The sequence below is a fragment of the Dipodomys spectabilis genome, unplaced genomic scaffold, assembly GCF_019054845.1.
Source record: "Dipodomys spectabilis isolate Male_0828 unplaced genomic scaffold, ASM1905484v1 ptg000095l, whole genome shotgun sequence".
In the NCBI taxonomy this organism is placed as follows: Eukaryota; Metazoa; Chordata; class Mammalia; order Rodentia; family Heteromyidae; genus Dipodomys; species Dipodomys spectabilis.
The window spans coordinates 28,092,664-28,104,700 of record NW_024870772.1 but is presented as its reverse complement, the minus strand read 5'-3'; the positions used below and the strand labels follow the sequence as shown (position 1 = coordinate 28,104,700).

Sequence of the window (12,037 nt, the reverse complement as noted above, 5' to 3'; positions counted from 1 at the left end):
AAAGACTATAACATATGTGAGATTTGTTTTGTTTCCTAGGAATGAATTAGAAGCATGCAGTTCAGTACCTATCAACCTATGAAAGATGATGATTCAAAGAGATTTTTTTATATTGTTAGGAGCCAGTGGTTCACACTGTAATCCTAGCTATTCTGGAAGCTGAGATCTGAGGATCATAGCATAGTTTAGAGCCAGCCTGAGCAGGAAAATCCGTGAGACTCTTAATCTCCAATTAACTAGCAAAAAGCCAGGAGTTGATTGTGGCTTAAGTGGTAGAGTGCTAGCCTTGAGTGAAACAGCTCAGGGATAGCACCTAGCCTGGCACAAAAAAAAATATATAGAGAGAGATGATTACTATACTTACTTTTATTGTGGCACTTCAAGCATCTCGTGACTTGAAGCAGCTAATAACGGTCAGTACTACGAGAACAGTATTTCTTTCACATGCTGCCCAATACCCAGACAGCTTTACTGTGGATTACTCACTTTTTTCTTTCCCTTTTTTTTCCCTTTTGGTGTAGTACTGGGTCTTGAACTCAGGGCCTTGCACTCTCACTTAATCTTTTGGCTCAAGATTGGCTCTCTACTGGTGGCTCTTTTTATGTTAATTGGAGATTAAAAAATCTAAACAGATTTTGTGTGCCTGAGCTGACTTTGAACCATGATCCTTAGATCTCAGACTCTTGAGTAGCTAGGATTACAGAGTTGAGCCAGCAGAGGGAGCTGGTTTTAACATAACTTGTACAGGTCATGGGCTCAGAAGTGGGAGATAAGGTCAGACCTATCTGTCCATGATTAGGAAGGACCTGGCTTGGACCTGTGGACTTGGGCTTTAGCTTCACCCTGCAGGTAACAGGTAGCCTTTATTTTTAGGAAAAGTTCCTGTAGTATAATAAGAGGATTTCTTACAGAAATATAAAATCAAGAAATCAGATATTAAGTCTAAATGAGTTTAAAAAAGAGCATTTTAACAATTGAGTCATTTTCTGACTCGGTCTTTTAAAAAACACTTTTCACTTGCGCTGAAATATTTATGCTCATTATTATTCACAAAGATTCTCTTTTTACAGTAGCATTTCTGAATAAGTCCTTGATCTTTGACAGGCTGGAGAACTCCATCATACTAAAAACAACAAAGCACCTCTAAGTCAGTCATAGTGTGGTAGCACATGCCTGTAACCCCAGCACTTTGAGCCAGAGGCCAGCCTGGTCCACATAGTGAGTTGATTCTCTCTCTCAAAAAACAAACAAACAAACAAATTAACAACAATAAAAAATAATAACAGGGACTGGGAGTGTGGCTTAGTTAAATAGAGTGCTTGCCTAGTATGCATGAAGCCCTGGGTTTGATTCCTTAGTACCACATAAACAGAAAAAGCCAGAAGTGGCACTGTGGCTCAAGTGGTAGAGTGCTAGCCTTGAGCAAAACAAAGCTCAGGGACAGTGCCCAGGCCCAGAGTTCAAATCCCAGGCAGGACAGGCAAAAATAAATAAATAAAAATAAAAAATAACAACAACAACAAAAATTCTAAAAATGTAACCTTAAAGAAATGGTAATATGCACACAGTTTTTCAGTGCCTCATTTCTGGAATGCATTGTCCCTAGTGAAATGTCAGCAAAGAAGCTTACCTTACTAGCAACAAAGGGGAGCTGGGCATAGCTGCACACTGTTTTAGACCCAGTGCTCAGGAGGCTGAGATGAAAAGATCATTTAGGCCTAAGAGTCAAAGGAAAGCCTAGAAAAGTAAAGTAGAATCACACACCACATAACTGAACAACAGCCACTTGGCCAAGTTTTTGTTTGTTTTTCCAGGCAGGGATTCACTGTGGAACCCAGCTAGTGGACTTGAGCTCACCCTGTTTTACCAGCTTGTCAACTTTTCAAAATACCCACATGGAATATCCATACAAATATATGGTGTACAATATCTTAATTTGATACATATATATGATATGATGATTAAATCAGGAGAATTAAATGTTTTTATTGCTGTGTGTGTGTGTGTGTGTGTGTGTGTGTGTGTGTGTGTGTGTGTATGTGTTCCAATATTAGGACTTGAACTCAGGACTGGGCACTGTCCACTCTTGTGTTCAAGACTAGCACTCTACCACTTGAGACACAACTCCACTTCTGGCTTTTGGTTGGTTAATTAGAAATAAGAATCTCATGGATTTTCCTGCCCAGACTGGCTTTGAACCATGATACTCATATCTCAACCTTCTGAGTAACTTAGATTACAGGCTCTAGCATCTGATGCTATTTCCCATTTTTTTATTTCTTTATTTAAACATGGGATCTCATGTGTTTCCCAGATTGTCTTAAAATTCTGGTTCTTTTATTCTCCCTGAGTGGCTCAGAGCATAGGCCTTGGCCACTGTGCCTTGCTCTGAATTTTAGTTTAGTTTAGTTTTTATGCTGGTTCTGGGGTTTGAACTCAGGACCTAGGCGCTGTCCTTGAGTTCTATTTTTTTTTTTCCTTAAAAGCTAGCACTCTACCACTTGAGTCATTCCAGCTTTTTTTCTGGTTAACTGGAGATAAGAGTCAGATCTTAGCTTCTCGAGTAGCTAGGATTACAGGTGTGAGCTCCTGGTTTATGAATTAGTTCTACGTATTGAGTGTAGCGGCTTTCTCCCCCTTTTTGTGTAATGCTGGGAATTGAACTGAGGACCTCATGCATGCTAGGTGAGCATTCTACTATTTAGCTACACTCAGTATTGATACTCTGTAGTAAGCTTTTTAAAATTCATGGCATGCACTGGGCTGGGGGTGTTGTTCATTAGAGAACTTGCCTATCTTGCACAAAATGCTCATTCCTGGCTTGGTGCTATGGCTCACACTTGTAATCCCAGTGACTTGGGAGTCTGAGATCTGAGGATCACCATACAAGGTGATAAGACAGACAAATCAGAGCCTCATGTCTAATTACTCAGCAACAAGCTAGAAGTGGAGGTGTGGCTCAAGTGATCTACTAGCCTTGAGCAAAAAACCAAGTGAGAGCACAGAGCCTTGAGTTCAAGTCCCAGTACTTGCATGTGTGTGAGTGTGTGTGTGTGTGCGTGCACATGTGCAAGGTGATCCTAAAAAGTGTTTCACCAGATTTCCTGGAGCACTCTGTTTCAGAGGTTCTGCTAAGTGGCTTTCCCAGTGTGTTCCTCCATGTTTTTGACTGTCTAAGGAAAAGAAAATGTGTATGTCAAGGGTTACAGGGTAGGAAAGACAGATTGTACTGTAAAACTAGCGCCTCCCCAATCTGGCTCTATAAACATACACAGTCATTTTTTTTTTCCTTTTTATCTCTAGTGTCTTAATCAGCAAAACACGGTAAACAGTACTTGCATGGTTGTAGAGATTAAATACCATATGGTGTGTATCTGACATAGGTCTGGCACTTTACATCGGCATTCAGAAACCTAGCTTTCAGCTAGGCCTGGTGGTGGGCAACAATAATCATAACACACACTTGTAATCGCAGCACTCAGGAGGCTGAAGGAGGAGGATTGTGGAGTGGAGACCCACAGCTTACATTGCTTTAGTTATTGCATCCCTGTGTGTGTTCCTTTCCCTCCTCCAAGTCAGGGATGATATCCAGGCATTGGACTCTGGGGTGAGATGTGAGAGGTGAGCTTTGCTGCTCAGTTCTGCATCTTGAATACCTTAGCTCTCTTACCGTTCCCTTTCTTTCATGTAATTCATTTCCAGATCTTCACCAAGCATATTTAATTGCCTGTATCATATTTTCTTCTGAGTTACCTGCCTGTATTAGTTTACTAGAATTGCCATAACAAATGCCACCAAGTAGATAGCTTAAAATAGCAGATATAGCCAGGTACTGTTGGCTCACACCTGTAATCCTAACTACTTAGGAGGTTGAGGCTTGTGGTTCAAAGCCAGCCCGAGCAGGAAAGTCTATTAGACTCTTATGCTCAATTAACCAGCAAAAAGCCAGAAGTGGAGGTATGGCTCAAGTGATAAAGTGCTATAATTGAACAAACAGCTAATGGACAGTGTCCAGGCACTGAGTTCAAGCCCCAGGACCAGCACTCCTCTGCCCCCTAGATGTTTCCTTTTAGGGTTTTGGGTCTGCACAGGCAGGACCTATTCCCCATAGAACTTTCAGGGAACCTTTCTTTTCTTTTTTCCCTCCCTTCCTCTCTCCCTTCCTTCCTTCTTCTTTCCCTCCTCCTTCCTTTGTGTTGTCATTGGTTTTTTTTGGTGGGGGGTTGTCTGGTGGCAGCCAGTGTATTTGACATTCCTTTGCATGTGGACACATTACTTCAATCTCTGTCTCTGTCTTTTCTCTCAATAGTGTTTTGTCTATGTCTAGTCCCACTCGTGAATAAAGACACCAGCCATTAGATTAGACCAAAGCACATCCAGGCTAATCCTACTGTAACTTGATTGCATCTGTTGGCATCGAGCTATAAAGGAAACACATTCACACCTACCCTGGAGTGCCAGTGGCAGACTCCCACATATCTTTTGAGGGACACAATTAAACCCCATTCAACTCTTGCTGATTGGCCCTTTTATACTGTGTGTGTGCATGCACACATGCACACGCATGTGTGCATTTGCACAGATGTGTCTGCCAGTACTGGAGTTTGAACTCAAGGTTCTGCACTCTTGCTTACCTACTTTACTCAAGCTGGCTCTCGACCACCTGAACCACATCTCCACTTCTGGCTTTTTGCTAGTTAATTGGAGATAAAAGTCTCAGATTTGTCTGCCCAAAGTAGCTAGGATTATAGGTAGGAGCCACAGGTGCCAGGCTGCATTTTTTTTCTTTTGGTCCTTGGGTTAATAATTTACTTTCATTGGATTCCCAAAAGAAAGTATTATGAGCATCTTGCTGGAGCGAACCATCTGTATTGGCTATTTCTATCTGCTAAGGGAGTAAAGAAATCCTGGAGAGGAAACACACTGGCTCATCTTGAGAAAGTACTCTTGAAAGTATATGGGGAAGCAAGAGTTAAAAGGGCAGAGCCTGTTTGCAAAGGTTTATGACTTGGTGGAAATTGGCCATTCAAGCTTGAATGAGCCCTGGAGTGATTGGAACTAGACCTGCTGAGTTGCTAGGCTGAGCTCTGCCTGGCCCTTATTCCAGCTTGGAAAGACCAAGAAGGCTCTCCTAGGGAACATAACATGAGCATAGTGGTCAACTGCTTGCTCCTTCATTGTGTCTGCGGGTCACCCCTGCCCATGGCGGAGGCGGAGGTAGGTTGTCAGCTGAAAGGGGAAGGTTTATTTGTTTGTGTGTGTTTGCCCTTCCAAGAGAAATAGCCAGACTACTCCAGGATATGAACCTGGGCACTATTTTGGAAGTACTAAACTTTGCTTTAAAAAAAGTTTATGATATCTCAATTATAGTTCTTTTAACTTAATCCTCTTCTGGCTGAGAACCAGTGCATGAATGTGAGCTTAACTCTGAAGGATTTCTCCTTTGATCTGACCTGTCTTATTTTATTTTAGTAGTTCTGAGGACTGAACCCACAGCCATTTGCTTGGTAGACAGGTACTCTACTACTTGAGCTCAGCCCCAGCCCCATCCCTTTGTTTACTTTTTTCTGAGATTAAAATCTTTGTTTCAGTTTTCTGTCTCATTCTGTTAACCAACTTTTGTCATTCCTAAATGAGTTGATTTCTTTTTGAGACAGGAAGCCAGGGACTCATGGCTTATGCCTGTGAGCTTCTCAAGAGGCTGAGATCTGAGGATCCTAGTTCTAAGCCAGCCCGAGCAGAAAAGACCAAGAAACTCTTTATCTCCAAATAACCAGCAAAAAGGAGAGTAAGTGGATGTGTGGCTCAAGTGGTAGAGCCCCAGCTGTGAGGAAAAAACAAGAGAGATAGGGAGGCTCTGAGTTCAAGCCCTAGTACCAGCACACAGAGGGAGAGCGGGAGAAATAAAGGCTGTTGTCTCCTTTCATGCATTCAGTAGCATAAATACTAGAAGTCTAACTGCAGTGGGGTTTTACTCATCAGTATACAGAGACTGGGGAAGGAGCCATCTCTCCCTCCCTTCCCCCCATGGCAGGCACAGCAGCCTGCTTTGGGCACACCTACCTTTACCTAGCTCTGATTACTTTACTTCCTGGTATATTTCCTTGTTTTCTCTTCAGTAAGAAAGAACTGGCTGTGTATTACATAAGAACAAAATCAAAAGAAACCCTCCAGCTATAAGGGAAAAGAAGTCTAAACTGACAAAAACAAAACAAAATAAAACCAAAAAACACCAAATCCTACCTATTAATTTGTTAGAATATTCTTTGTCTCTGATTTTGTTGAACTGTTTTTCTAGCATGTTTTTTTCACAGGATCATAATATAAATGGATTTTTTTTTGCTGGAACTTATTTGAATTGATTTAGTCATTTACTATAACCATCCATAATTTGGTTTTCATGTGTCAATTAGAAAAGGATTATAACTTCCTTTTTGTTGTTGTTTTGTTTTTGGTGGTTGTGGGGCTTGAACTCAGGGCCTGAGCTTTTTAAAGCTCAAGGCTAACACTCTACTACTTGAGCCACGGCTCTGCTTTCTACTTTTCCAGGGCCTGGGTACAGTCCTTTAACTTTTTCTCAAAGCTAGTACTCTATCACTTGGGCCACACCTCCACTTCTGCCTTCTAGCTGGTTAATTGGAGGTAAGAGTCACAGATCTGTCCACCTTGGCTGACTTTGAACCCTGATCCCCAAATCGCAACCTTCATCTTTAGATCTCAGCCTCCTGAGCCGTGAGAATTCATTTGTGCCCACCCTTCTTTGACTCTGAATCACAGCTTTCATGGCTGGTGACACATACTTATTTATGAGATATAATATTTTAATTTGATAATGTATACTGTGTCATCATTAAATCAGAGCAGTTAAGTGTTTCTTTTGCTACTCAGTGAATGTTTACACAATCAGCCTGTTTTAGATTTCTATTGTCCGTAGCAAGAAATTTGCCTTCTTGGGAACCCCTTCTCAACTTAGCTTTCTTCTGGCCTGGGGGTGCCTTAACTGTCTGCCCTGTGGCTATCTCTGCCTTCCTGTGCCTTTCTGTTTTTGGTTGTTCTATTGGCTTCTCTGTCAAGCTTGTGGCTTGACAGCCTGTCTTAGTTTTATTTTTGAAGAGTGTATTGTAATAAGTCAGTTGTGGTAGTGGGCACCTATAATCCCAGCATTGGGGAGGTAGAGGCAAAGAGGGACAAGAGTTAGAGGTTGGTCTGGGCTTTATAATTAGATCTAGAGAAAGAGAAACAGAGACAGAGACAGACAGACAGACAGAATATAAAGTGAAGGCGTCTGGGCCTGGTCTGCACACACACTTGCTATATCTGTTGTTGGCTCTGTGGCCACTTGGTTTCTGGATCAGTCCTTCTTGTGTCCAGACTGAGGGATCTGCTGATAGATCCTTATCTATCTGCTGACAGCCACACCCCATGGGGATGGTTTCCCTGTGGCAGGAGTTTGTAAGTGCTAGCTGGCTGCAACTTGATTGGGCCTGTCTCACCATCATACATCGTGCATCTCATCTTTGTAGAGACCTTTCGTTCTCCTGTCAACAGCTTCAGCACCAGCTCAGAGTACCTTGTCCAAGGGTTGCTAGCCAGATTATGGTCCAGTGGCTCAACACAGAAGAGTCTGCCCATTCCAAGCCATGTGTTTTTGAGGACCCTTTCTTTGCCCTTGAAAATCATTATTTCAAAAATTAAAAGAAAGTCAGGGGCTTCACTCTGTGTTAGAATGCTTGCTTAACACACAAGAAGGCCTTGGCTCTGTCCCTACCACCACTGGGTGGGGGTGGGGAGAGATTGTTTTATTGTGGGTTATAGAATCACCGAAAAAAAATATTTTTTGAGACACGGTACCATTACGTAGCTTAGACTGGCCTTCAACTTGCTATATAACCCAAGTTTCCCTTGAACTTGATCCTCCTGCTTTAGCCTCCCTAGTGAGTACTGGGATTACAAACATGCACCACCATGCATAGCTGAGAGGCATGAAAATCTTGAGCTGTGACATTTGTTCAATTCCAAATCTAGATCTTCCAGATCTAGAGTTGGAGATAGAACTGAGTAGTTGAGCGCTTGCCTAGCATACACATGGCCCTGGGTTCCATCCCCAGTACCATGGACAACCACACAGCCACAAAATCTGAGATCCAGAAAAGTTAGGGTAGTTGTGACTTTTCCAAGTCTACATGGCTAGTAGTTAGGAGCTGGATCTAGTCCTGGCTCAGTGTTCTTGCCCATCAGTCAGATTGTGGCCCCATTATTAGAGGCTGAAGTGAGCAACTAACTGGACCCTTTGAGTTCCCACATCCACAGTAGGAATTATCTTAAAGCATCTTTCTCTCTGTCTGTCCGTCTCTCTCTCTCTCAGTATATATTGGTTGTATGGTGGGTGTTTCATTATATTATTTCCATTCATGCATATGTTTTCTGGTAAAATTTATGCCCTCTCTCACCCTCGTCTTCCTCCTCCCTTCTTCAAACATCAGTAGGTTTCATTGTTTCAAACAAACACACAAGCAGGCGCTGGTAGCTCATGCCTATAATCCTAGCTATTCAGGATGTGAGGATCATTCTTCAAAGCCAGCCTGGGAAGGAAAGTCCATAAGACTCTTATCTCCAATAAATTTTTAAAAAATTGGTAGTGGAACTGTGACTCAAGTGGTAGAGTGCTAGCCTTGAGCACAAAAACTCAGGGACAGTGACCAGGCCTTGAGTTTAAGACCTAGGACTGGCACATGTGCACACAAACACACACACACACACACACACACACACACACACACACACACACATATAGAAAGCACTTTGACCATATTCACCCATTCGTCATTTCCATTTGTCCCCCTCCTACTGTTACCACCCCTTTTTCCAACAGAGCCTGTGTACTTTCCTGTCATTCATTTTCTTTAGTGTAGACTAATTGTAAAAGGAGTGACACCATGGTATTTCACATATGTATGTATCTTGTCAGATTAACTCAATCTATTGTTCTGTCTTTCCAGAGTCTCCATGCCTCTATTATTCAACAGCTTTTGATGAGCTTCCTTCTGCATTTTCATGCATAGATAATATTTTGAGTGTTCACCCTTTATGATTCTTGTGCCCTCCCCCCTCCTCCTATTCCCCGAACAGTCCCACAGTTAGTTATATAGATATGTGTGTGTGTGTGTGTGTGTGTGTGTGTGTGCATGTATGTGCAGGTGCCTTATAGTATCCTGACTCACTTCTTTTGGTTATATACCCAGGAGTCATTTTATTTTATTTTTATTTTCTAGAAATCTCCACACTGATTTCCATAGTGGTTGTACTAATTTACATTCTAACAATGTGTAAGGGTTTCTCTTTCCCCACATCCTTGCCAGCATTTGTTTGTGTGCTTGAGAATGGCCATTCTGATTGGGGTAAGATGAAATGTGTTATTTGATTTGCATTTCCTTTCTGGCCAAGAATGTTGAGCATTTCTTCCCATATTTATTGTATGTGTTTAGTTTATTTGCCCATTTATTAATGGGATTGTTGCTTCTTTGAGCGGTTAGTTTATTGAGCTCTCTGTATATTCTGATAATTAGTCCCTTGTCAGATGTAGAGATGGCAAAGATCGTCCATTCTGTAGACTGTCTTTCAGCTTAGTGACTATTCCTTTTGCTATTCAGAAGCTTTTCAGTAGACACAATCCCATTGCATCTTCTCTTTCATTATCAAGGACAGCTCTGAATAGCATTATACACTCATCTCTTCTACTAGCAGATGACCTTTCTTTGTAATGTTGTGCATATTGGGAGATGCTTGCTATAGTTATAAATTCATTTACTTTAATCATTGTGCTTCTGGCTTTCTTAATGTCTCTTCTTGTGGCTCATCATTGGTTCCCAAACATTGCACTTACATTACAGATTTGTCTTAGCCTTAGATCCATTTGAGTCAACCCGCTGGGGGTTCAATCTGTAATCCTAGTTACTCAGGAGACTGAGATCTGAAGATTGTGAATCCAAGCTAGCCCAGGCAGGAAAGTCTGTGAGTCTTATCTCCAGTGAACCACGTAAAGCTGGAATGTTGCTGTGGCTCAAGGAGTAAAGCACTACCTTGGGCACAAAAGCTCAGGAACTGTGACCAGACCCTGATTTCAAGCCCCAGGACTGGCACACACAAAAAAGATGGATTTGGTGGTTTGTTTGTTTGTTTGTTGCACTGTATTATGGGGTTACACTGGTAAGAATTACTTTAGGTAAGCCAATCAAGAGAGCCTGAGGCTAGGGTGGGCAGAGGGTATTGGCAGACCCTTATTGCTGGTGGATACTTGCTTGATCTAGCAGCTCACCTAACCTGTTGGTTTGAAAAGGTGACTAAGGACACTTGGAGGCCCGGCTCAGCCCAGAATGAGGAGCATGCCGAGGCACCCCGAATCTCCAAGAGGAGATGGGGCTCAGGAAGGCGCACCCGGCCACGGCCACTGTCTGACTATGGCCAGCTGGCCAGTCGAAGTCTATCCATTCCTGAAGACACCATTGCTGTGGATCCCCCGGGGGAAGATCACGTGGATGGGGTACCAGGAGTGAGCAAGATTCCGACCAGCTTGGACAGCAGTGGCCCCATAGGCTGCACCAGGGGAGGCCGGAGAAGGCGCCCCATATCCGTGATAGGAGGGGTCAGCTTCTATGGCACCAGCCAGGTGGAAGACATCGAGAATCTGCTAACCCAAGTAAGATCTGACGTGTGCCCACAGTGGTCACCAAAGAGCCTTTCAGCTTCCCACCTGTATCTTCTCTGCAAACTAAACCAGAAGATGCTTTTCTTTCTTCCTACTTCCTGAATGGTGCCAGCACCTGTGTCCGGTCTTTTCCTTCTGATTCTGAAACCCGTGCATGAATTCACACTAACCATCTAACATCTGGACATCTGCTCAACCCTCTGCCTTCTTCCCTGCGATCTCAAATCAGGCCGGACTTTGCTGTGATTTTAACAAGGGGAAGGGACCCCAGCATATGCAGGGAACATCCTGAATGGTATGATAAGAAAGAGTGTGCATGGTTAGAATGTTAAGATAGGAAGTAAATGCAGAAGAAATAGAAGGCCTGAGGCTGGAGCTTGGTGGTAGAGTGCTAGCGTGCTAGACATCCTGGGTTCCAACCCAGCATGGCAATGAGTTAATGACTGTATATTTAAAAAAACAAATAAATAAATAACCTGGGTGCTGATGCTCATGCTTGTAATACTAACTGCTCAGGAGGCTGAGATCTGAGGATCACAGTTTGAAGCCAGCTTGGACTGGAAAGTTTATGAGACACCTCCAATTAACTACTAAAATGTTGGACATGAAGTTGTAGTTCAAGTGGTAGAGTGCTAGACTTGAGCACATAAGCTCAGAGACAATGCCCAGACCTTGCATTCAAGCCTCAGAATTGGGCAAAAAAAAATCACCACAAGAAAATGATGATAAAATAATACCTTCTTTTTCTTTTTAATCAGTTGTGGGGCCTGAACGCGGCCTGAGCTCTGACTCTCAACTCTTCAGCTCAAGGCTAGTGCTCTACCACTTGAGCCACATTGCCACTTCTAGCCTTTTCTGCTTATGTGGTTCTGAGGAATCAAACCCAGGGCTTCATGCATGCAAGGCAAGCACTCTACCACTGAACCAGCTTCCCAGTCCCAACAATACTTTCTTATTTCCTTTAAAAGAAAAAGATCCTTCTTTTTCAAAGTTTGCTTACAGTGCTAGGAATAGATTCAGGGCCTTACCACTGAACCACATCCCTAGCCAGGTACCAGTGGCTCATGCCTGTAATCCTAGCTACCCAGGAGGTTGAGATCTGAGGATCATAGTTCAAAACCAGCCAAGGCAGACAAACCTCTGAGACTCTTTATCTCCAATTAACTAGCCAAAAGCTACAATTAGAGGTTTGACTCAAGTGGTAGAGCCCCAGCCTTGAGCACAAAAAGCTAAGGTACAATGTCCATACTCTTAAGTTCCATCCCCAGAACCAGCACAGAAATAATAAATTAAAATTTGTGTCTCTGTCCGTCTGTCTATGAGCTTAACTGT

General features: G+C 42.8%; 1 protein-coding gene across 1 annotated transcript in view; it reads left to right on the top strand.

The window, feature by feature from the left end:
• Nucleotides 1-12,037, top strand: part of Spata13 (spermatogenesis associated 13) — a 124,386-nt gene that overhangs the window by 59,604 nt on the left and 52,745 nt on the right. The window contains exon 3 of the mRNA XM_042685695.1: nt 10,337-10,696. Within this exon, the coding sequence (XP_042541629.1) occupies nt 10,337-10,696 (360 nt within the window). The remainder of the gene's footprint in view (nt 1-10,336; nt 10,697-12,037) is intronic.